The sequence below is a fragment of the Gymnoscopelus braueri genome, assembly GCF_963280865.1.
Source record: "Gymnoscopelus braueri genome assembly, chromosome: 6".
NCBI lineage: Eukaryota > Metazoa > Chordata > Actinopteri > Myctophiformes > Myctophidae > Gymnoscopelus > Gymnoscopelus braueri.
In genome coordinates this window covers 43360696-43382102 of record NC_137607.1, presented here as the reverse complement: position 1 = coordinate 43382102, position 21407 = coordinate 43360696, and the positions used below count along the sequence as shown (strand labels likewise).

Below are 21407 nucleotides of genomic sequence, written 5' to 3'. Positions count from 1 at the left end.
CTAAATATAAAGGGACTTCTACATTACCCTGGGGTTTTGCTTATATCAAAAGCCGTTTGCTTATACAGCAGTTAAGTGTTAAAGGCCAATATACATTTAACAAAAAAAAAAGGGATTAGAGGACAAAAATGAACTAGTGTTCCAACTATAGATGGGTACAGGAGGCAAACATTTTATAGCCTAGATTTTTATGACATTTTATTTAAAAAAAAAATCATTCTAAAAATACATAAAACGTGTATAAAATAACAGAACCCACAGCCACTAGCAAATGACCCAAGGATGAACTTGAGTCAAAAACATGTTAACAGATTACACCTCTCCCTGATGACAGCAACTTAAGGAGTAGTTCACCGGAAATAAAACACTTATTTCTATTAATTACATTATTTGATGACGAGTCGGAGTCTCCGGTAAGTCTCCTACTGATCGATGACCCGGTCATCAAATTATTGGCTTAGGAATGCAAAAACAAACAAATCGCCATGAATTCAAGGCTTCATGGGGTGTGTAATTGATAGAAAATAAGTCATTTATTTGGCAAACCACTACTTTAACAGTATTGTACAATCGGATGCTTCGTCTAGTCTCAATTATTAAAATACTGGTTTGCAGTTGCAATTTTACCCACATGTTGCACCAGAGCACCTAGGAGGCAGTTCTTGTTACAAAGATGACTTCTTGGAGAAGAAAAAAAAACTTTAAGTTTATATTTTTATAAAAAATTAACAATCCAGCTATGAAACGTTATATAACGGCATATAAAATGCATCTTAACCAACGGCAAAACAGAGCAGGAAAATTTAATGCTGACACTTTCAGATCAATGTACCCATATAGGAAATACATTTATGAACACACTGACATTCAGTCAGTTGACAATGACAATGTTACTGTAGGAGACTAACGGCAGGGGAGGTACACATTCTAAACAAATTATCACCCTTTGTGTGTAATTAAAACACGTTATTTTAAGGAGTGTTGGGTTTCACAAAAAAAAAAAAGGGAGAAAAAAAATAGAAAAAATAAATGGAGGGATTTGGTCACCAGTAACCATCATTGTACAGTATGACTACATTTGCATTTGTAAATGAAATAGAACACAATATTTAAGAACAAGTGGGATTAAATTGCATCGGAAATTGCGACAGGACAGGTAAAATGTACAGAAGCATTTTCAACAACAAACTACGTTCCATGGCAAAAACTGATCTAAAATTAACAAGGGGTGGCATATAAACTCCACAAACAAAAAAAATCATAAAAAAATATATTAAGAGAAACTGATTCTTTGTTGTTACTGAAAAATTTGAATTCAGTTCATTGAGTGTCCCTCGTTGAAAGGGCTGGCTGGGCACAACAAATAAATCATCGTCCGCTGCTGTAACCGGGGAAAAACTGATTTAGGATGGCTTGCAGGGGTTTGTTTATGGCCATGGAGTAATTCTTGCCCAGGTCGTGCCTGCAGGCCGGGCAGGTGTATACCTCTGCATTAAATGACCTCTTAAGGCACTCCTGGAATAAAGACACAGTTGGACCTTTTAGTACACGGTAGTCTACTTGACTTCAACAAACACTGCATCATGTTACACCTACAAGATTTTTTTAACCCATTAAAACCGGGAAAGCATCAGTGTCATTTCAGATTTTAGCGTTGGCTATTCAAAAATAGAAGATATACAAGCTCACAGCACGTCACGCAGCACTGCAAGCTTGTACATCATTTTCAAGTCGTAAGGGTTTTAAAACAATCATGAAAGCTGCCTTCATTTGACAGAACCATCACAAAGATCTGGTTAGGCGTCAAATCTATCAGTCTGCATATTCTGAGATTTAGAAGTCAGATAATGAGTAATCTAATCACAAGCTAGTGCAGGCGAGGCAGTAGTGGAGCTTAGCTTACCCTGCAGACGTTGTGTGTGCAGTCTGTGGTGATGGGCTGGAAGACCACCTCTTGGCAGCAGATGCACTCGAAAACCTCTTCAACCTTGCTCAAGAATTTCTGCACAAACAGATAAAGGATGAATCATTAGTCTGTAAACCGATGAAACAGTCAATAATGGTGTCAGAAACCAGGTTGTCACCTAAAGAGCAACAAGCAGTAGAATAATTTAGTTGGTGCCTAGATTTAGTTAAGAATATTGATCTACGGCCAAATTGAATTACTTGTAGCAGAGTAAGGCTCATTTTTAGTGCAACAACCTTGACTGGATTCTTGCTCCACACCCAACTTCCTTTCTCTCTACACTGCCACACTTTCAACCTGGCATCCCCATTTTAGGCATTTACACAGGAGGTGACCGTTGCCGGTCTTAGTGACGGAAAATAAACAGCTATAGGTGATCATTACCGGTCCTAGTGACAGTGAGGTCATGGCATCGTCCCACAGCTTCCTATTGGGTTCATCCTCTTTGATGAAGCCCTTCTGTTCCTTGGTCAGCTTGTAAACTTCAACCTTCATTTTCTTAGGAGTTCCCTTCACTGGAGACGACTTGGCAGAGCCTGAACGACAGGAATATACATTAATTTCTCTCTTTTTACAAAAGATTACTAAATCATGAAAACAATAGTGGCAGCCCTACACAACAGTTCTACAATTTGGGCATTTAGCAGACGCTCTTAACCCAGAACGATTTACAGTAAGCAAAAAAAACAAAAACACGGTAATACATCAAATGCATAGAAATAGTAATCTAGGATCATATAAACCAAGAACCTCAGTCTAAATGGTATAATATCAATAAATAATTGAAAATATACAAACTATAGGATGCCAGGTCAACAAATGAACCTGGCATCAGTCTAAATAACATAAATACAATTTTAACCTTTGCATAGGACAAGACTGCATGGTCGTCAAGGCTAGGGCAAGTGCTACGGGTTCTCCAACCACACATTATAAAGCCCAACTGTCTGAATCCATGAAGTGTCCCAGATCAATATTTGTTTCTACTGGGGTATTGACAGCTGCGCAGATGACAGAGTTAACATTTTTGATACAGTAAAGACGACTTGCATAATTTATTCTCGTAGCAGCTATGGGAAATGGCTACATTTTCCTTTAAAGAGACCATTAAATCCGTAGAGTTGAGATTGTTGTAGTGAACTCACCGCGGCCCTGTGATGCCCTCTTCCTCTTCCCTTTAGTGGGCGTTTTTTCCTCTTCCTCCTCTGATTCTTCCTTGTTCTCCTTCTCTTTCTCCTTGGCTGCCTGAGACTCCAGGTAACCCTCAGGATACTGGAAAAGATTAGGTTCAGTTAAACAGCCATAGAGTGACAGGGTTTCATTGAACCATACGGTTAACAATGATAATCAACAGTAATTTTAAAGGAGTAGTTCACCCAAAAATGACAATTACACACGCCATGAAGCCTTGAATTCATGGAGATTGTTTTGTTTTTGTCACATTCCTAAGCCAATAATTTGATGACCGGGTCACTGCTCAGTAGGAGACTCAATTGAGTCTCCAACTGAAAAGGAGACACAATTGAGTCTCCGCCGGTCATCAAATGGCTTAGGAATGTGACAAAAACAAAAAACTGCCATGAATTATAGGCTTTGTGTGTAATTGATAGAAAAGTCATTTTTTGGGTGAACTACTCCTTTAAGTACACAGTTGGAAGACTAAACACAAATCACCAACTGTATCCTACACAAATCATTCTTCAAATATAATGGCCTGTTGTCTCTAACCTGCATGGTGAGACCCAGTTTCTTGATGCGGTCTTTGCCATCTCTTGTCCACGGTGCGGGTTCGGCGTCGTCGCGTTTCAGGAGATAACGCCACACCAGGAAGCCAGACTTGCCCTTCTCTGGCCAGTACTTCACAATCTGGCAGAGGAAAACAATGCAGGTGTTCACAGAGAGACAGTGGTTCTCAAACGGGGGTCCCCAAAAGATTTTGGGGGGTCCCCAGTTGATTAGCTTAATGTGCAACATTGTTTTCTCACTCAACAGTAAACAAACCAGTATAAGTGTATACAGGGTATCTGCACATTTCTAAAGTTACAATTTAATGACGTCTAAGACCCTTTTTATACCAAATTGGCAAGTATTACATAAGAAAGAGGCAACCATTGTGAAAAAGACGATCTACAAGCAGTGTGAGGCGTTGTGAGCTTGTAGTTCGGCCATTTTCAATATGCATCTGTGGAACCGAGTCAAACTAAATGTAATGCCTACAATTCCAAGTGCTTGTCAGGGTCCCCAGTTCAAATATAATTTTGGGGGGGGTCACGGCCTGAAAAGTTTGGGAACCATTGCACAGAGAGACAAGAGGTAAAATAATATATTCCTTAGAAAGCTTGCCAAATGTAATCCTTGTCAAAAGTATATCTGTAATGAATGTTGAATCATGAGAAAGTAAAAAGTAGTTTTTGACTGCTGGTTCAAAATGCATTATTAAAAAATACCTTATATATGCCATCATATCTGTTTCCCTCCTCTGGGCTGTATTTGCTGTGTTTGCGGCCCTTGGAGCTGCGAATCACCCTGACCGGCTTCCCTCCTTTCCAGTTCTTGGCCTCGGCTCCATCTTTATCATTCACTGAGGCGTTGCAGTTGATCGCCAGCGCCCTGTCAGAGAGATGACTGTGGTGAGATACTCGCATGTAAAGCATATTCAAAGCACAACCAGAATAGTCAAGGACTGTGTACCCACTATATCTCAATGAGATTACACAAAGTCTACAGTCTGACAAACTGAATTTCTAGAACTTTCCAACAGATTTGTGTCACATGAAGAAGCCATGTTTCGTTTATTATTGATTCAGATGTCTTTGTTAAGTGCCACACCAATGGAATATAGCAAAATAAATATGACTGAAATATTTTGTTTATTATAATTATGTTTAGGTCCTATAGGGCAGCGATTCCAGAGCCCCGAGTTGGTGTTGGCTAGACCGCACTCTCGCATCGCATTAGGTGTTATTGTTCTAAACCTATGATCTTGCTGTTCCAGTATACAGCCAACCAGTTGAAGAAATCACAGATTGAGGCTTTAACCTTTGCTTTTATGAAATATCAGAGACCATTAGGGTTTTATGGAAGATTCTTCTGAACATGCATTCTATTGTTAGTTTGACCCATTCAAAATGCTCTTTAATCTTAAAATAACGAATAAACAAAAATAGCCTATCTATAAGCTCACTGTGAGCTTCAATGAAAAGACATGCTCTCTATGGAATCCAAAAGAATGAAATCAGTCGTGGCGACTGAAAACTTTAATCCACGCACACCAATTAGGTCTGCTTAAGACTAAGCAGGTGGGGGGGGCTCCAACATCATATTCTCAAGCGTGAGCAGACACCTGAGAGCCAAGTTGAATTTAGCTGAGGCAAAACCGTTCTCAGCCCTCTGGCACAAAAGTCAACATAGTAAATATTCCCTTTAGCCAAGTTCAGCCCTTTTGAATAAACATTGCACAATAATTATCTTCCCATCTACAAACAAACAGACTGCAGAGTCAGTAAATCGAATCAATATTGTATTTGATTAATCAACGTTTTTTGGGTATTATACTGCCTTTTCCACTGTGTTCAGATGACTGGCATTTAATTCGAGTAAATCTTTGCTCTATGTAGACAGGATAGAGACAGGAAACTGGGTAAATAGCACCAGGTCTCCAGTCAAACAGGGAACATTGCAATAGTGTTCAACTTGACTGTGTGATTAACTATCTCTATTTTTTTAAGTACTGCTTCATGCAAAGCTTTTAAAAATGGTAGAACAGAATACTAATATCACTTTTGTTCTTCTATAATTCTATGGAATTTACGCTCTACAGTAAATAGTTACATTAAAAGGCATATTGAAGATGGAAGTATCCTTCCGTTTGATTATAGGGAGTGTAGGCGAGTTTACCAGGTTGGACTTATATCCACTCCTGACATCGCAAAACTGCTCCAACGGCATGATTATCAAACAACCTCTTCCAGCATGTATAAAAGATAGTTTTTATCATCCATGTCAAGAATGCCAAACAGCAAGTATTTTTTTGCAGAACGTTAATCCCTGAATAGGTAAGCCATGGTTCATCCCTGAATAGGTAAGTCATGGTTCAAGCGGAAATAACTACAGACCTGTTCATGTTGGTGAGTTTCTGATCACATGACTGTTCGGCTGTCCTCTTGTTCCCAGATAGATCTCGTCCACCTGATCCAGTGTACGTGAATTCATTACCGTCGTCCTAAAAAACACAGTTGGCAATATTACTGACAGAAGGAACAATCTGGAAAAATTCAAAGCCTGGGTTGTTTGGAGAGAGCTTAAACACCTAAACTACTATATCAGTGGTTCTCAACCTTTTCAGACCGTGACACCCCAAAATAATCATATTTGAACTGGGGACCCCCGACCCTGAAAAGCACTTGGGAAAAATATGTGGGGACCACTCTGGGGGTCCCGACTCACAGGTTGAGAACCACTGCCCTATATAATATAACCGTATGAGTTTACTCTTTTCAATTTTAAACCAAAGCTCTTCCCCCAAAACTATTTGCGCCGCAGAATATGGACGCTAAGGTTCATGTGGTGAAAGCTGCAATCAAATCCGGGCCCCAAATCTTTACCGTTCTTCCAAGAAGAACTGTGCTTGGCCAGGGGAAATGTTGCACTTAATGAGCTTCATGCAGTACTACCTGTCAACCAGCAGGTGTCCTACCTGACACCAGGGTCTAACTTTCTTTCTCAGTTGAAGAGTAGGGGGACCACCTTCCAACCACAGCAGATGTGTAGTTATATTAACTTACGGTAATCTACCGTACAGATTACCAGCTCAGTGGCCTTGTGATTAGAGTGTCCACCCTGAGATTGGGTGGTCGGTGTTTCAATCCCCAGACAAGTTTATTTATTCTTCTTCAGGGAATGAAGGCCGAGGCTCTGCCCGACTAATTAGCATAGATTAGACCGGCCCTAAAACGTCGGGTCAGGTCATATTTGAGGACTCTAGTGTGTACATACCACATCGTCCTCATATCCTCCTGCCAGGACCAGAGAGAAGGCGCCGTCAGTGCTCCTACCATGGATTCCTGCCACGTGTGGTCTGTGTGCGCCAGATTCACTCACCTGCACACACACAAAAAAAAACAAAAAACAGTCCATGTGACCAAATCCATGGATTAAAGCAAACTCAAATCTCACGACTGAAAGCTTTTGTATGTCCTAATGTGCGATTTGTGAAACAGTGTGAAAGGAGCCCCCCCCCCACACACACTTGTTCCCTAAACAATCAACACAATATGTAACATGATCAAGTTTTTGTAATTGTGTTCGTGCTGTTATACATACTGCCAACCAGGTGAAGAAATCACAGATTGAGGCTTTAACCATTGCTTTCATGGAATATCCGAGACTATTGGGGTTTTATGGAAGATGCTTCTGAACATATTGCTAGTTTGACCACTTTAAATGCTCTAATCTATATAATAACCGAACAGCTACAAGCTCTCTACAAGCAGACGCATTGAGAGCTTGTAGATACGTAGGCTATTTTCGCTACGCAACATGCTTCCATAGAAGACATGTTGACTTCTATGGAATTCAGATGAAATCAGTCGTGGTGACTGATAACTTTAATCCATGCGCGCACAAAAACATCAAACCACACCCATCAAATCACCATACCCAACCTGGTCAGGAATTTAATACCCAACCTGGTCAGGAATTGAATACCCAACCTGGTCAGGAATTGAATACCCAACCTGGTCAGGAATTTAATGAACACAATTTTTTTACTCAATGGGGCTGAGACATTTTTTCCCCAAGTCCAAGAACTTTTGAATAGATTTGAAACCTGAAACCTGCTCTCTTACCATCAACATGAAAAAAAAAAACATTCAGGGTGTGTGAATCAAACAAATACAATAAAAAGCATCTAAGGGCTGACCTGCACTCTGAACTTCCACTGAGAGCCCACAGGGACTCCAGGGACCGGGCCGTAGTGGTTGGACGGGACGATGGTGCACTGCTTGGTACGGCCAACACACGCCATGCCCTGGAGAGAGAGAGAGAGATAGAGGGTGGCAGAACACCCATCACAAGAGTTAGTAAAAAAAAAAAAATTAAATACTTTATTGAGTCCAAACATGTTAAACAATAAATTATTCAGTTCTTTCATAATACTAATAATTTCCACATGTTTTATGTCCCTGTTATTAACAGACATTTTGACCCTTTTTTTCTTTTTTTTGTGCATGTTAAACCCCTTCACCTATACAGAAAAAAAATGTAAACTAGATTCAATCATTTCATCTATGCATCCGCATACACATCCTTTATGAGGGGACATAAGCAATATATACTTGACAAGGAAATGAAACTATAAAAAAAAGAAGACAAAAAGAAAAGGGGGGGTAGGCTTTGTAGTGTCATTTTGGTAATATGTCTTCCATTTTCTTTTAATTCATTTTTGTTTCTGAATACTTGGGAGGTTTGAATGAATAAAAATCTTCCAAAAAAATATATAGTCCTTCTAGTAAATCATTAAGATTAGATAATCAAGTTATGTTTATTTGCAAGATTTTTCAAATAAACCGTCCTTTCCATTATTTTATTTTTTTTAAGTCACCTTCTCCATGAAGTAAATGTCTTCTGCTTTTTCCATCCATCCATCCACCCTGGGTAGTTCCAAACCTTTCCAACATCTAGCTATTTGTTTGAGAGCTGTAGTTCTCAGAATCCAAAAAAGATATAACTCTTCCCTCTGTAGACTTTTGGGATGTGTTCCCAAGAGTATATTGTGTTTTTCTAAATTAACAGCTCTTCCAAATATTTGTTCTATGGTTTGTGAAATTTTTATTTAGCTTAGTTACCTTTTAATCACCAATATGGATGCTTGAATATCGTTCGTATCGGGCAGAAAAATCTTATCTCCGTATTTTTACTTTGTGTCTTTTCGTAAATTAACGCCTTACAGCGTCACACAAAAGCATCAAAAGTAGCAGATTCACAAGCTCAAAAAGCGGCACGAAGCGACACGTTTTGAGCTTGTAGATCTGCTGCTTTTGAATTAGAATCCTAAAAAGTAACAGTTTTGGACATATGAGGTTTCCACCCGACAAAGACGATATAAAGCCAAGTGTTGCGCGAAAATAATGAAGATGGCCAATCCACAAGATCACAATGTGGCACATTGTGAGCTTGAAGAGCTGCAATGTTGACATATTTATGAAAATTGTGGTCTATAATGACATGCCCAAAATGGGTACACCAGGTTGAAAGTGGTGTCTTGTTCCAGGAATAACCACTCCTAGCTAGAATACCATAGACATCAGGTGAATAGTTACATAAATAACTAGAAGTCTCCGCCAGAGCACAGAGTCTGTCTGTCTGACCCCCTCTCTGTCTGTCTGTCTGTCTGTCTTTCCGTCCGTCCGTCCGTCCGTCCGTCCGTCTCGCCCCCTGTCTGTCTGTCTGTCTGGGACCGATGTTACCTCACTTCATCAGTCCTTCTTGATCAGTCCTTCAATAAGGACTGATCAAGACTGATTGATCCTGTCTTACCTCACTTCAAAAAATAATGGCTTATTGAAGTGACACACCTATTTATAGGATTTTATTTCGTCATGCGTCCCTCTTGCCAATCAAAAGCATTGGTGTCAACATATTGTCACGTGTCACGTGGAGCTTGACCAATGTTAGCTTGGCTAGGAGGGAGGTGAACACACAGCGGGACGAAGCGAAAACATACTCTCCGCCTCCGGCAGAGACAAAAACATAATTGGGAATTCCCATCCTTCAGTGTGGTGACAAACCACTCACCTTCCCCCAGTCTCTTGTGGTGTTGGAGTTGGCGGACGCCATCTTTGACTTCTTCTTGCTCCCTTTCAGCTTCTCTCCACACCGTACCACCTCACTTGAATCGTTACGGCAACCAGGACAATACCTGCAACAACCCAACATCGGGACATTTGTCCACAGTCAAATGATTAGTTGGAATCCCAAGATGAGGTAATTTGTATGTAAAGTGTCTTGACATGATTTGTTGTGATTCGGCACTATAATGTCATTGAATTACATTTTTACACGACTACTCTATCCAATCAGATCCTGTTGTAGGACATGGCAGGCCATTATCTGAACGGATAGTGACTCGACCACATCATCACAAAGACCCGGGTTCCGTCTGTAAACCTGTGCTGCATGTCTTTCCTCTATTTCTGCCATCAGTTTCCTGTTCCTCTACTAAACAGAGCTACAAGACTACCAGAAGAGGCATCAGGAAAACAAAGGAAAGTGAGTTAGAACTGCTATCTGGTGCCCACGATGAAGACACTAAACCCATTTTGGGCGGGAACCCCTATTCGTAACTATACCTCAGAAAGGGAACCCCTTTTGGGGTTCTTGTTGCTATGTAAAGTATTTAGCAATATGTATTTGTTGTAATTCTTGAATAAGTATTTGAAAATTTTCAGAAAACCTAGGTCAGGATTTAGAAGGCGTTTTCAGAATCGGCCACAGGTCTAAATGGGTTAAATGAGCATAGTGTCCTTTATTAAAGCAACTCTGTTCTTTATTCTGGATATGTGTACGAGTTTATAGAGTGTGAATTTCCAATGCAGATTCACCCACACAACTGGATACACATTGTTTATCTACACCTTGCCTTTATTCCCGTTAACCACTTAATAAGTAGGTTGGAGAGGTCTATTGCAAGTATTCCCGTTACAATGTACTAGACCACTAGGATATGGATTGCTGAGGTGGAACAACACACCTACAATCAGCTCCCAGTACTTATCGCACAACTTGCCGCACTCAAGCCGTGCTACGCATACCCTTAGTTGACACTGGCGGTGCCCGTGATCTTAGCTGACTGGGGTCGCCCAGGAGTCTATACTTGGTCACCAACCCCACCCCCCCACATATCGTTGCAGAAATAAATAGCAGATCCACAAGCTCAGAACTAGCCACGATGCGTTCTGAGCTTGTAGATCTGCCATTTTTGACTCACGTTCACCTCAGAATAGCGACACTAGGGTTCAAATGTGCTCCTAAACTCACCAGTCATCATCGTTGGGTATGGAGGTGAGAGGGGGGTCCAGGCAGTAGATGTGGAAGGCCATGTCACATTCGTCACACAGAAGCTGTTTGTCAGGGTCCTGCTTGATGCCGCACGCATGGCAGTTACACCAGCGACAGTCCTTACTGGGGTTGTCCTTACAGTGCTTGCACTCTGGTCCATTAGATCCTGGAACCGGGGGAAAACATTATTTATACAGGTCATATACAGATTAACCACAAACAATGTGTAGCATCAGCCATCAGCATCACTCTGTGGATACACAAGGATGCTTCACACAGAGTATGGTTTTAAAATAAAGTATCATATCGTTATGATATATAAGCTTACTTTTCATTGGACTTTCAGAGCCAGCTGCAGAGCCATCCGCGGCGCCAGCCTCTTCTATTTTGTAAATCTCCGTCAGAAACATGATCTTGCAGTCGTTCAGAGAATCACCAGCTTCACTACAACAAATACAACAGAGTCAGGGTCAGATGATCTAGCAGCCGTTCAGAGTCACCAGCATCACTACAACAGATGCCACATACTGTAAGTACGGTGGATCCGAATTAGAGTTATTCCGATACCAGTATCAGAAGAGCTTCCGATACTCCCTAAAATGCTGGTAAAATGCTGGTATCGGCGATTATGCCAGTCTGTGCCAATCCGATACCACCGATACCGTCATTTAAAACATATTTCATTTACAGTAATATTTGTAATGCTTCAGTTGATGTTACGTGACCATCTTATACTCTTACTGTACTATTTATATTATTATATTACTAACTTAGCTGCACTTTAACAATTATTAATGATATTTGGCATCTATTCCTAGATCAGTGGTTCTCAAACTTTTTAATTTCAAGGACCCCCATAACTCTTACAGACCTGTGAGGGTTCATTTGGAACCCACTCAATGAAACCGGTGGTCCCTGGACCCCAGTTTCAGAACCACTGTCCTAGTCCTGGTATCGGATCTCAGTATCAACCGATACACAAGTTATGGTATCAGAATCGGTATCGGGGAGGAAAAACTGGTATCTGTACATCTCTAGATACCAACAAGAACAGTGGGGGAAACATGTGTGGTCCAGAAGTTATTTGGCAAATTCTAAACTAATCCTACAAGTAATTTTACCAGCCATATGGATTTTTTGTACAGAACAGTACATCACAGCTGGTAATCTACCAATGACGACAGCAGTTTAGGCTGTGGGCTTGACCATCAATATTAGGGTTCATGAACAGAGGTTCAGAGAGAACACTTTAGTGTTTGACTTGTGCTCGGAGCACATTTGTGTGGGGAGGAGTTAATTGGCATAACTATTAAATTGGGGAGAAAAGGGGGGTCATTTTGTTTGGCTACTCTACATCAAAATAAATAAGCATTATTTTAATTAATACTTTATCAAACAGTGCTTTCAAATTCCCATTGCATAGTCAGTCGAACTCAGCTCTACTAAATTTCCAATTTCCACTGCAGATAGTATCCCCTCAATGTAGCCAACTGTCACAACAGTGCTGAAGCTTTAGCATGCTATGTTTGCCAACCAGAGGCAATTTCTATGTCCAAGTGATCCTAAGACAAACTCCCTAAACTATAACAATCATACAACAAAAGTGGCGATTCACCCCTACTGTTCCACGCTATATTTACAGAGTGGAGAAAAATTATAAAGCTAAAAACAAAGCTGATCAGATACCCGACAGAAAACAAACTAAATGCCCTTGATGCCTAACACAACCTGGCAATGACACCCAAAAGACAACCTTGCTAAATAACAAAGAGAAGAGAAATAAAATGATTGATACAACACATGCTTCCTGCCCATTGTGGACCGACCAGGGCATGTTCAATCATGTATGAACCACACCACAACGGTGCAGTTAAACTCCAGGCGCACCGCTCCATTTTGATAGCCTACCTGCTTAAAACGTATTATTTTTAATATGGTCTTAACCATCGTCTATGACTATTATCTGTCACCTTCAGCACAACCTCAATCCCAGCATCTTAACTTCACCATTAACTCATTCACTGCCAAAGACATCTTTTGACGTCTCTAAATCAAAGGCCCAGATTGCCAAAGATGTCTTTTGACGCCTGTTTTTACACTAGATGGCGCTCTTCGCTAAGAGTGACCATTTAATTCTCAGTCACACAGATCAAGGAGATCACGTGATCGCAAGATCTCCTCCACCATTCACTTCCTGGTTAGCGTATTTGGGGAAACTTTGTTTTCGTCTGCATTTTTGTCGAGACATGCTATATTTAACGGCCAATAACTAGAGAACGGACGGTCTAAAATAATTTTCACTGAGCACAGAGAAAACCTCTGTGTTTAGCAACGATCGGGGGATCGATCATACTGGAGATAAATATTCTTGAAAATAGTTGAAAAGGTAAGGAAAATTACAAATCGCTGGCAGTCTGGGCTTTATTTATTTACTGCGGCAGTAAATTAGTTAAGAGTTATCACACCATAATATTCCCTGCCAAGCATAGTCAATCCTGGGCACCGTTGGAGGTGTGACAGGCTTAAGGCCTAGCAGTAAGACCTTCCTTCTGTAGATTAAAACCTCAACAGTAGATTTCTCATCGCAGCAGTATCTAAACCACATCATTTAGAGTTCTCACCCCAGCAGTATCTTGCCGTGGATCTCATGTACGGTTCGTGTCTCTCTCTTCCTCTGGATCTCAGCGTCGTACCAGTAGCCACGCTCCTTGGGGTCGTCGGGGTTGTAGTTTACCATCACCACCATGCCTTTATCAAGCTGGTGCCACTGGTAGACTGTGCGGGCGCGAGGTCGTACATCCTTTGCTAGCAGCTGCACCACCCCATTCTCTGGGTAGCTAGGGGTAGAAAACAAACAGACCCTCAGTATTCAGTAACTCATACATGCATTAACAAAACAATCCACCGGCTAGGTTGTACCAAAGACTATAAAAAGGGTACCTAGTGCCTCACTGCTTGGCCCTCAGCATCAAACGTCAACCCATTTTAGTGCGCAAACCAAGCATAAATCATTCTATAGCGAAGAGAAAGACGTGCTGGACTCTGGAATCCAAATGACAGTGATGGTGACTGAGAGCTTGAATCCATGAGAAAGTCACAAAGTGAACCAGACATGTGCAAGAAACAGACCAACAGACATCAAACCCACACACCAGGTGCTTCCTACATGTTGTCAGCAATGAATCTAGTAAAGTGTATCAAAGCGTGTTTGAATGCTGAGGAACTTAATGCTGAAGCAAGAAGTTAAAAATGTCATCATTCAACTCAATGTTCCTCCAGTTCTTACGCACGAGCAAGCAAACCAATGCAAGTGCGCCTTTGTAGGAGGGCAGAAAACAAGTCAACACAATGTCTAAGACAAAATATTCTCCCCTCTGAGCTGGGCCATAGTCTGGCTATTGAGCTTTAACTGTAGTCTAGACCCACGTTCTGTTTACAAAGGTTTAGCTGTATGCATGTCCTCCCCGTGTTCACATGGTTCGTTTTCTCCAACACCAAAAGATAAGCATGTTGGGGACATACTCCTGCCAAGACTGTGACCATATACCTGGACCCTGCGCAGTGGCTGTCCACTCCCAATATTGAGGATAGGTTAAATGCAGAGGATGATTTTCTGCACATGGGTCAATAAAGTATAACTACTGGGATTAAAGCATATCAAGAGCACAGGCCAATAGTCATGATTTGGATTTCAGATAGTGGGACACACCAACAGATAAACAGGATGTTAAAATTGCAGGTCACAGGGAATGTTCTTACTCTTCATATTTCACATGGTAGTGTATTTCCTCTTTTCCCTCTTCCACAACATCCTCCCCCTCCGTGGGCGTTGCAGGATCCTTGGTAACATTGACGATCTGCGCCTCGAACCATGCACCCATGTTCAAGTCTCTGGCATCCACAAACTCATTAATCTACACGGGAAGGGGGGGGGAGAAACAAGTTTTAAAAAGAGAATTCCGGACTACGTTTTTCTTACCTTACCGTTTATATGATATTACTATATCCTAGGACGAGTGGTACAGTAGAAACATTTCATAACTCCATCCCGAGTCCACCGCAGCTAAAAACCCAGGGGGACAGTCCATGCTCTAGATGGCATATTTTTTATCGCGATTTATTTTTGTTCATATCTGACTTTCCTGTCCTAATGACAGAAAACTGGCTCTTCCCTTGAGTCGGATCTGACGAGTCATTAGTTAAACCTACAAAACAACATTAACCCCAATGTCCTAATTTTGGGCGATATCAACAATCACCGGGTTTATAAGCATTAAGCAAGCATATCCAGTGTAATTCTTAAGTGGAGGGGTAGGGTATTCAAAATATCATCCACCCAGGAACCTTACCTTGTATAATCCAAACCCTGGATCTACGAGCTCCGGGGGCTCGACCTGGGCAGAGGTCCCAGCAGCCTGACTCTCTGCCTCGCCGTGGGTGGAGCTCTTGTCAGACTCGCTCTGGGCAGAGCCGCAGCCTGAGTCCGAGTCAGACAGCTCTGCCTCTTTGTCCTTATTTTTGACGTCCACAGCGGGCTGCCTAACTAGCAGCTGCACGATGTCATTGAGTCCTACGCTGTAGTCAAACATGGTGCTACCATCCTCCATCTGAGAGCAGACAAGGAATATCAATAATTAACTCATTTGCTTGGATTAGAAAAATGGGGTAAAAATCAAAAAGGAAAAACACATCAAAACAAAATTCAGAGCTCAGACATGTAACCCAGTATGAGTTAATTAGTGGTTTATCAGACTAACAGATTTAGTCGACTATAATAAAAAAAACGAAGGATTTTTTTGAGCCGTTAATACAAGAAATGTGTAAACATTTTCATAAAAAAACATGCTTCTCGATTATTCAATTAACCTACACGAGCAAGACTAAAGGCCTTTGCAGACAGGGTGCGATTAGTCAGTTTTTACCGCATGCGAAAAGACGCCTGGGTTCGATAGGAAAAAAAACGCATCGCAGCACGGTAAATTCGGAGCCGTGTGCATGAGGTCATTGAGAACCATGTGTTCATTTAAAAAATGATATTGTCCGTTTTTAAGGCCTTAAGTCAGTTATTGTTATTGGTATATTGATTTCCATATATTTTCGCTTAATTGAGTCAGAATCATCTTTATCTCTTGACATCACTGTAAAACATTAAAAAAACACAAAAGAAAAAAAGGGGGGGGCAGGGGATCAAGGGAAAAAAGGAATCAATAAAACCAACAGGGTCTACATATTTGCCCAGCCCTAATGTGACCTAGGCCAGTGGTTCTCAACCTGTGGTTCAGGACCCCCCCACATGATTTTGGGGGGGTCCAGAGGCCAGATTAGCCTGACAATTTTCATTTCACTCTATTATACAGTCTGAAAGCACTCTCAGTGAGGCAGTTTTCTGGGATGGGGCGTGGCCAAAGTGGGACTCTTTGGCGATTGGTTCATTGTGGATTATCCAGATTGGGCGGGGCCGCAGTTAGATTTTCAACTGAGAAAACCCCGCTTTCTACAGCGTCACTAGACCCTGAATGCGAGGCTAGCAATTCAGGGACTGGAGCCAGGCTAAGGCCAGATAACAGAAAAAAAGACCAGTACAGCATCAAAAGTAATCAAACTACCGGTATACTATAAAAACTGGTCAAACATTGGCCAAATTGTCAAATAGAGGCAAAAGCGTTGTGAGCTTATATTATCTGTGGAACCAACTCTAACTAAATGTAATGCCTCAACTCCAACAATTCCAAGGGTGGGGGGTCCCCAGTTCAAATATTATTTTAGGGGGGGGGTCGGGTCACAGCCTGAAAAGGTTGAGAACCACTGACCTAGGCTATGACATGTGACCTATGACGAATAAAGTGTATTTTTACTACTTGCCCCTGCACACACACACACACACACACGGGACACTTCTAGCTCACCTGTTTGCCACGGTAGAAGAGCCTCTGCATGTCTGGCTCCACCTTGAAGAGCTCGAAGATCTTGAGGCGGAGCTCGTCCACTTTGGTGAGTTTGGACAGAGAGTCGATCCGGTGGGTCTGACTGCCGTCCATTGTCCGCACTTGAATCCACATTGCAGCTGCCCTGTGTAACGAGAGCCAAGCCGTTAAACCGTCGCCCCATCATTATCACATCACACACTTCAGTGGTACACAACAGATTGCTGCAGACGTACAATAAATCGCTGTTGTCGGGCAGAAAGTTAACCTCTTATATCCATATTCTAACACAGGGGTCTTCAACAGGGGGTCCGGGACCCCTAGGGGGTCCTCAGAGTTACTACAGGGGGTCCCCCAAATCTTTGTGTGATATGGATTTTTTTTTTTTACCACTTGAACCCTAGTATCCCTTTTCTGAGGAGAACTTTGGCCAAAAATAGCCGATCTACAAGCTCACAACGCCTCGCAGCGTTGTGAGCTTGTAGATCGGCTATTTTTGGCCAAAGTTTTTTGGCAAAGAGTTATAGGTGTAGAGGGAAAAAAGAGCAGCAAAAGTTTATCTGAAACTCAATTTTATACGATATAGAGGGGGTCCCTGCTTCATCTCTCTCTCAGCTAGGGGGTCCTTGGCCTGAAAACGTTGAAGACCCCTGTTCTAACGTATAGATTTTTTCCCGTCACTACAGCGTCATACAAACCCATAAAAGTAGCAGATCTGCAAGCTCTAAATGCAATGCGCTTTGAGCTTGTAGATCTACTACCTTTTCCATTTTTGAATATTTATCAGTTTCGACATACGAGGTTTCCACCGACAGACAAAATACTCTTTACTTAATCACTTCGCCGTATGATGAACAGCGAAAATAGCTGATCTACAAGCTCACAATGCATATCAATGCGACATGTTGTGAGCTTGTAGATCTATTTCCGCTATTTATAAAAATAAAAAAAAAGAGTAGAGATGTCAACAGTCACCCAAATATTATACAATTATTCCCCATATCTGTAGTTCAAAAACATTTTCATGTCAAGGACGCCCAAATGTATGGCCTTTGGCTACTGACCCCCCTTCTGAAAAGATTTTGTGCCAGGAGAGACACCATCCAAGATTTGTATCATCTTTTTCAAATATTGATTTTTCACAACAAAAAAATAACAAAAAAAATAGCAGATCTACAAGCTCACAACGTGTCGCACAAGCTTGTAGATCAGCCATTTTCGAATATCTAAAGTATAAATGGGGTTAAATTGTTTAAACAGATTTCGATACTGTAGCAACTCATTTAGCTGAGGACCCCCTCCTGCCCGGGAACCCCCGCCAGCCAGGACCCCACTTTGAGAACAACTGATGTACTTTGTTATTGTAGCAGTTAGTTACTACTAGACTAACAAGACTAACAACAGTGTCGGGCTGCCCAACACTGGGCAGCAGGCAGCCTTATCAGCAGCAGGGAGGAACACAAGCGCATTAAAATACAGTGCGGGAAACTGTGCCGTTAAGCCCCTCCCACTGCTCTTTTTAAAGCGAGGAAGCAGTGTTGCCATGTCCGTTTATTATAAGCGACTTAGGGCTTGTTTTTCTGTAAAGTTGCTTGTAAATATTGGTATTAGTGGGTTGCGGTCTTTTGGGCGTGTTTCTAAGGTAAAATAGCGAACTTCAAGCTCACAACTCTGCGACGCGTTGTGAGCTTGTAGATCGGCTATTTGTTTCTTTTAGCCTTGTTTTCATAGACCTGGTTGCTTATTTATCTCGAAAAGCCTGGCAACACTGCAAGGAAGGCAGCACATCCGGGCGGGAGGAGGGAGCTGCTATCAAACAATGTGGCTTTCAATATCTGACAATAAAACACGCTGCCTGCAGTGCATGGGACATACGGTACATACACGAGGCTCTGAGGACCAACAATTTGTAATCAGATCACAATAAAAAAAATTGACATTTGGACTTTAGGCTTACATTTTAGTGGATCAACTTAAATACTTTTGTCCTCTTGCTCTCAGCTGAGCAGACGGTCTCATCTGTGCCGAGGAGTAGCCTGGGATCAAGACTATCATAGATGTATTTAATCGAGTCTGACTTTTAGACTAGTGTAGCATCATACTTGCGAAAGTAAAAGTCAGACTCGATAAAATACATCTATGATAGTCTTGATCCAAGGCTAGCCGAGGAGGATGCAAACATGAACCGTTCAAAATATAATAATATCCACTCCAAACTCGCTTGATTCAGAGTGACTTCTCTTTCTAAAGAGAGGTCTCGTGCTTCCATCAAGTTTAAAGACTTTCAAAAACAACAATGACCTATTTGGTTCCACGGGTGAGAAGAAGAAAACATAAAAGACCCCCCCCCGGCCACATTAGTTCCCCCATTATGTGGAAAGCATTTAGTTGTTTACGTTTTTTCAAATAATCAAACAAACCCAGACAATGTTGCCTGACAGCCCGCAGCAGCAGATCAAGTTCAACACACACACACACACACACACTTAAACACACAGACGACATTGACAGCAACGTGGTTCCAGACCAGAAGAACACACCACAGCAAAATGACGCTAGTGCATTAGTTTTTCCCCCTTTTCAGCAAGCGACACCGCCGTACTACGGAGTATAACACTGCTTAGTTTCTATTACGTTGCCGCTCCATCATCCAGGGGGCTTGTAGATCAGCTTTATTTCCCGCGAGCGACACGGTCCTACGACGAAGTGTAAAGCTAGGTTTACAAGCTTAGCGGAAAAGAAAAAAAACTACGGGTTTTCGACGGAAACCAGTGTCGACGTGACGGGTTTCGGTTGAAAACACGCCGTTAGGAGCGACTTAGGTTGTCATTTTATTTGACCAAGCGACGCTGAAGTAGGGCTACAAAACCCAAGTCATTTCATTGTCGCAAAAACTTGAAAAGGAGGCGCGACGCTAAACACCACCTTCCTTCATCCAGGCGTGCAGTGCAGAGAACCACAACAACCAAAAGTAACACAACTCACATTATAAGTGTTATTCATTTAAACGTTTGATAGTCTGAGCAGCAAAGCCCCCAAAAAGAAACGAGGCGAGTACTTTGCCAAGTTAGCTAGCAATGCTAACGTTAGTACATGTTTTTAAAAAGTTGTCATGCGAACAGAATAAACTCCTACTTCACCTGTTTCTTCTTCCCAATGCAAACAAGAAATTACAAGAAATTGGCGTTTAAGGTAGCAGCAGAAACCCCGCCGGTTGGAGCAAAAACTAACTTATCTGGGTGTGTTTGTTAGTAATGTGTGTCTCTCGGTCTGTCCTCAGACTGAATCAATGAGGATTCTGATATACTTTTTGTTTCCCCGCCCGCTGAAAACAGACTGCGGCTCGTGATTGGCCGCCCGGGAGGCGCTCGCCACCGCTGATTGGCCCGGATGGCCGTCCGTCACGGATGTGACCGGAGCTTAGCCTCAGCGCGCGAAAACTGCTGCTCTCGTGTGGGCACGGTTCACTTCCGAGAATTTGGCGCGAGATTATGTAAATACAAGGGTTACTACGCTACAAGGCCGCGTCATGCCGAAAGCGGCGACCTATCGGATTGAGTTACTGACGACTTCCATTCATGTTGCAGTTTTTCTTCTGTTTTCTGGAAATGTCGTTGGGAGAAATAAAATACCAAAATAGTTGGTATTCTAGGTTAACGATGGGTTTTATTACGCCGACATCAAACGAATCACCCTTTCGTGTACACAGTAAGCAAAACAGCGCCCCGCAGGGTCACAGAATTCGCTGGGTCACTAAATGCACTGTTACACAATGAATGAACTGCAGCCAGGGATATCTTGGTAAACAATCAAACGGTTTGTACTGTCGTCATGAGAGTCTATACTCTGGATCGCTCATTCACGTTATGAAATGTGATTACAAAAACACGTTTCCTTCACAGGTTATATTTAAGACTGATTAACTGTTTTAATATATATGTGACAATCTTCTTGCATAACTTTGCTGATTAATGTTGTACTGCTGCAGTCAGAGCGACCTCAGTTTGGCGGGAGATTTTGTTTGGCAGCCTGGCTGGGTAAACGTCAACTCTCTGACTCACGTCAGAACACTGCGGGATCTGATAATGGGACTCTGTGTGTGTGTGTGTGTGTGTGTGTGTGTGTGTGTGTGTGTGTGTGTGTGTGTGTGTGTGTGAGTGAGAGAGAGAGAGAGAGAGAGAATGAGTACAAGACAAAGTTGACAAGTAAGTTTCAAAACGTTTTGTAAACACAAACCTGCATCATACCAAGTCTGTTTGCTTGCTAGTAATGATTGACCCCTTGCCTGTGCTGAGTGACCTGCTGAGGTCCCTTGAGGTCAACAGTCACATAGTCCTGTGGTTGGTTCTCAAACATTTTCATGTCAAGGACCCCCAAATTGATGCATACATGTAGGCCTACCGTGTATGTGCCATAGAAAAGAATAGATTTTGATAATCATTTAGAAAAATAGCTAAAAT

At 41.9% G+C, this 21407-nt stretch overlaps 1 protein-coding gene across 2 annotated transcripts; it reads right to left on the bottom strand.

Annotated features, from left to right (window-relative positions):
- Nucleotides 1-107: 107 nt before the first annotated feature.
- uhrf1 (ubiquitin-like with PHD and ring finger domains 1) lies at nucleotides 108-20223 on the bottom strand. 2 transcript variants are annotated; one of them, XM_080430122.1, is made up of 17 exons: nucleotides 20088-20223; nucleotides 16930-17092; nucleotides 15373-15630; nucleotides 14783-14937; nucleotides 13645-13860; nucleotides 11352-11467; nucleotides 11003-11189; nucleotides 9761-9884; nucleotides 7887-7994; nucleotides 6962-7066; nucleotides 6082-6188; nucleotides 4414-4576; nucleotides 3695-3832; nucleotides 3112-3238; nucleotides 2351-2502; nucleotides 1904-2002; nucleotides 108-1515 (listed from the first exon to the last, which is right to left on the bottom strand). In XM_080430122.1, exons 2-17 carry the CDS (start codon nucleotides 17080-17082, stop codon nucleotides 1369-1371), a joined length of 2355 nt encoding a protein of 784 aa, XP_080286248.1. In that variant the 5' UTR covers nucleotides 17083-17092; nucleotides 20088-20223; the 3' UTR covers nucleotides 108-1368. The 2 variants fall into 2 exon arrangements, with proteins under 2 accessions (XP_080286248.1, XP_080286249.1); XM_080430123.1 differs by having other exon boundaries at nucleotides 16930-17087.
- Between the last annotated feature and the right edge of the window lie 1184 nt (nucleotides 20224-21407).

Coding starts and splice junctions, on each gene's coding strand:
- uhrf1 (XM_080430122.1), bottom strand. CDS start 17,082: ATGTGGATTCAAGTGCGGACAATGGACGGCAGTCAGACCCACCGGATC. Junction 9,885..11,002: donor ATACCCAACGATGATGACTG/GTGAGTTTAGGA, acceptor GGGTTGTTGCAG/GTATTGTCCTGGTTGCCGTA. Junction 1,516..1,903: donor GCACACACAACGTCTGCAGG/GTAAGCTAAGCT, acceptor TCTTTATTCCAG/GAGTGCCTTAAGAGGTCATT.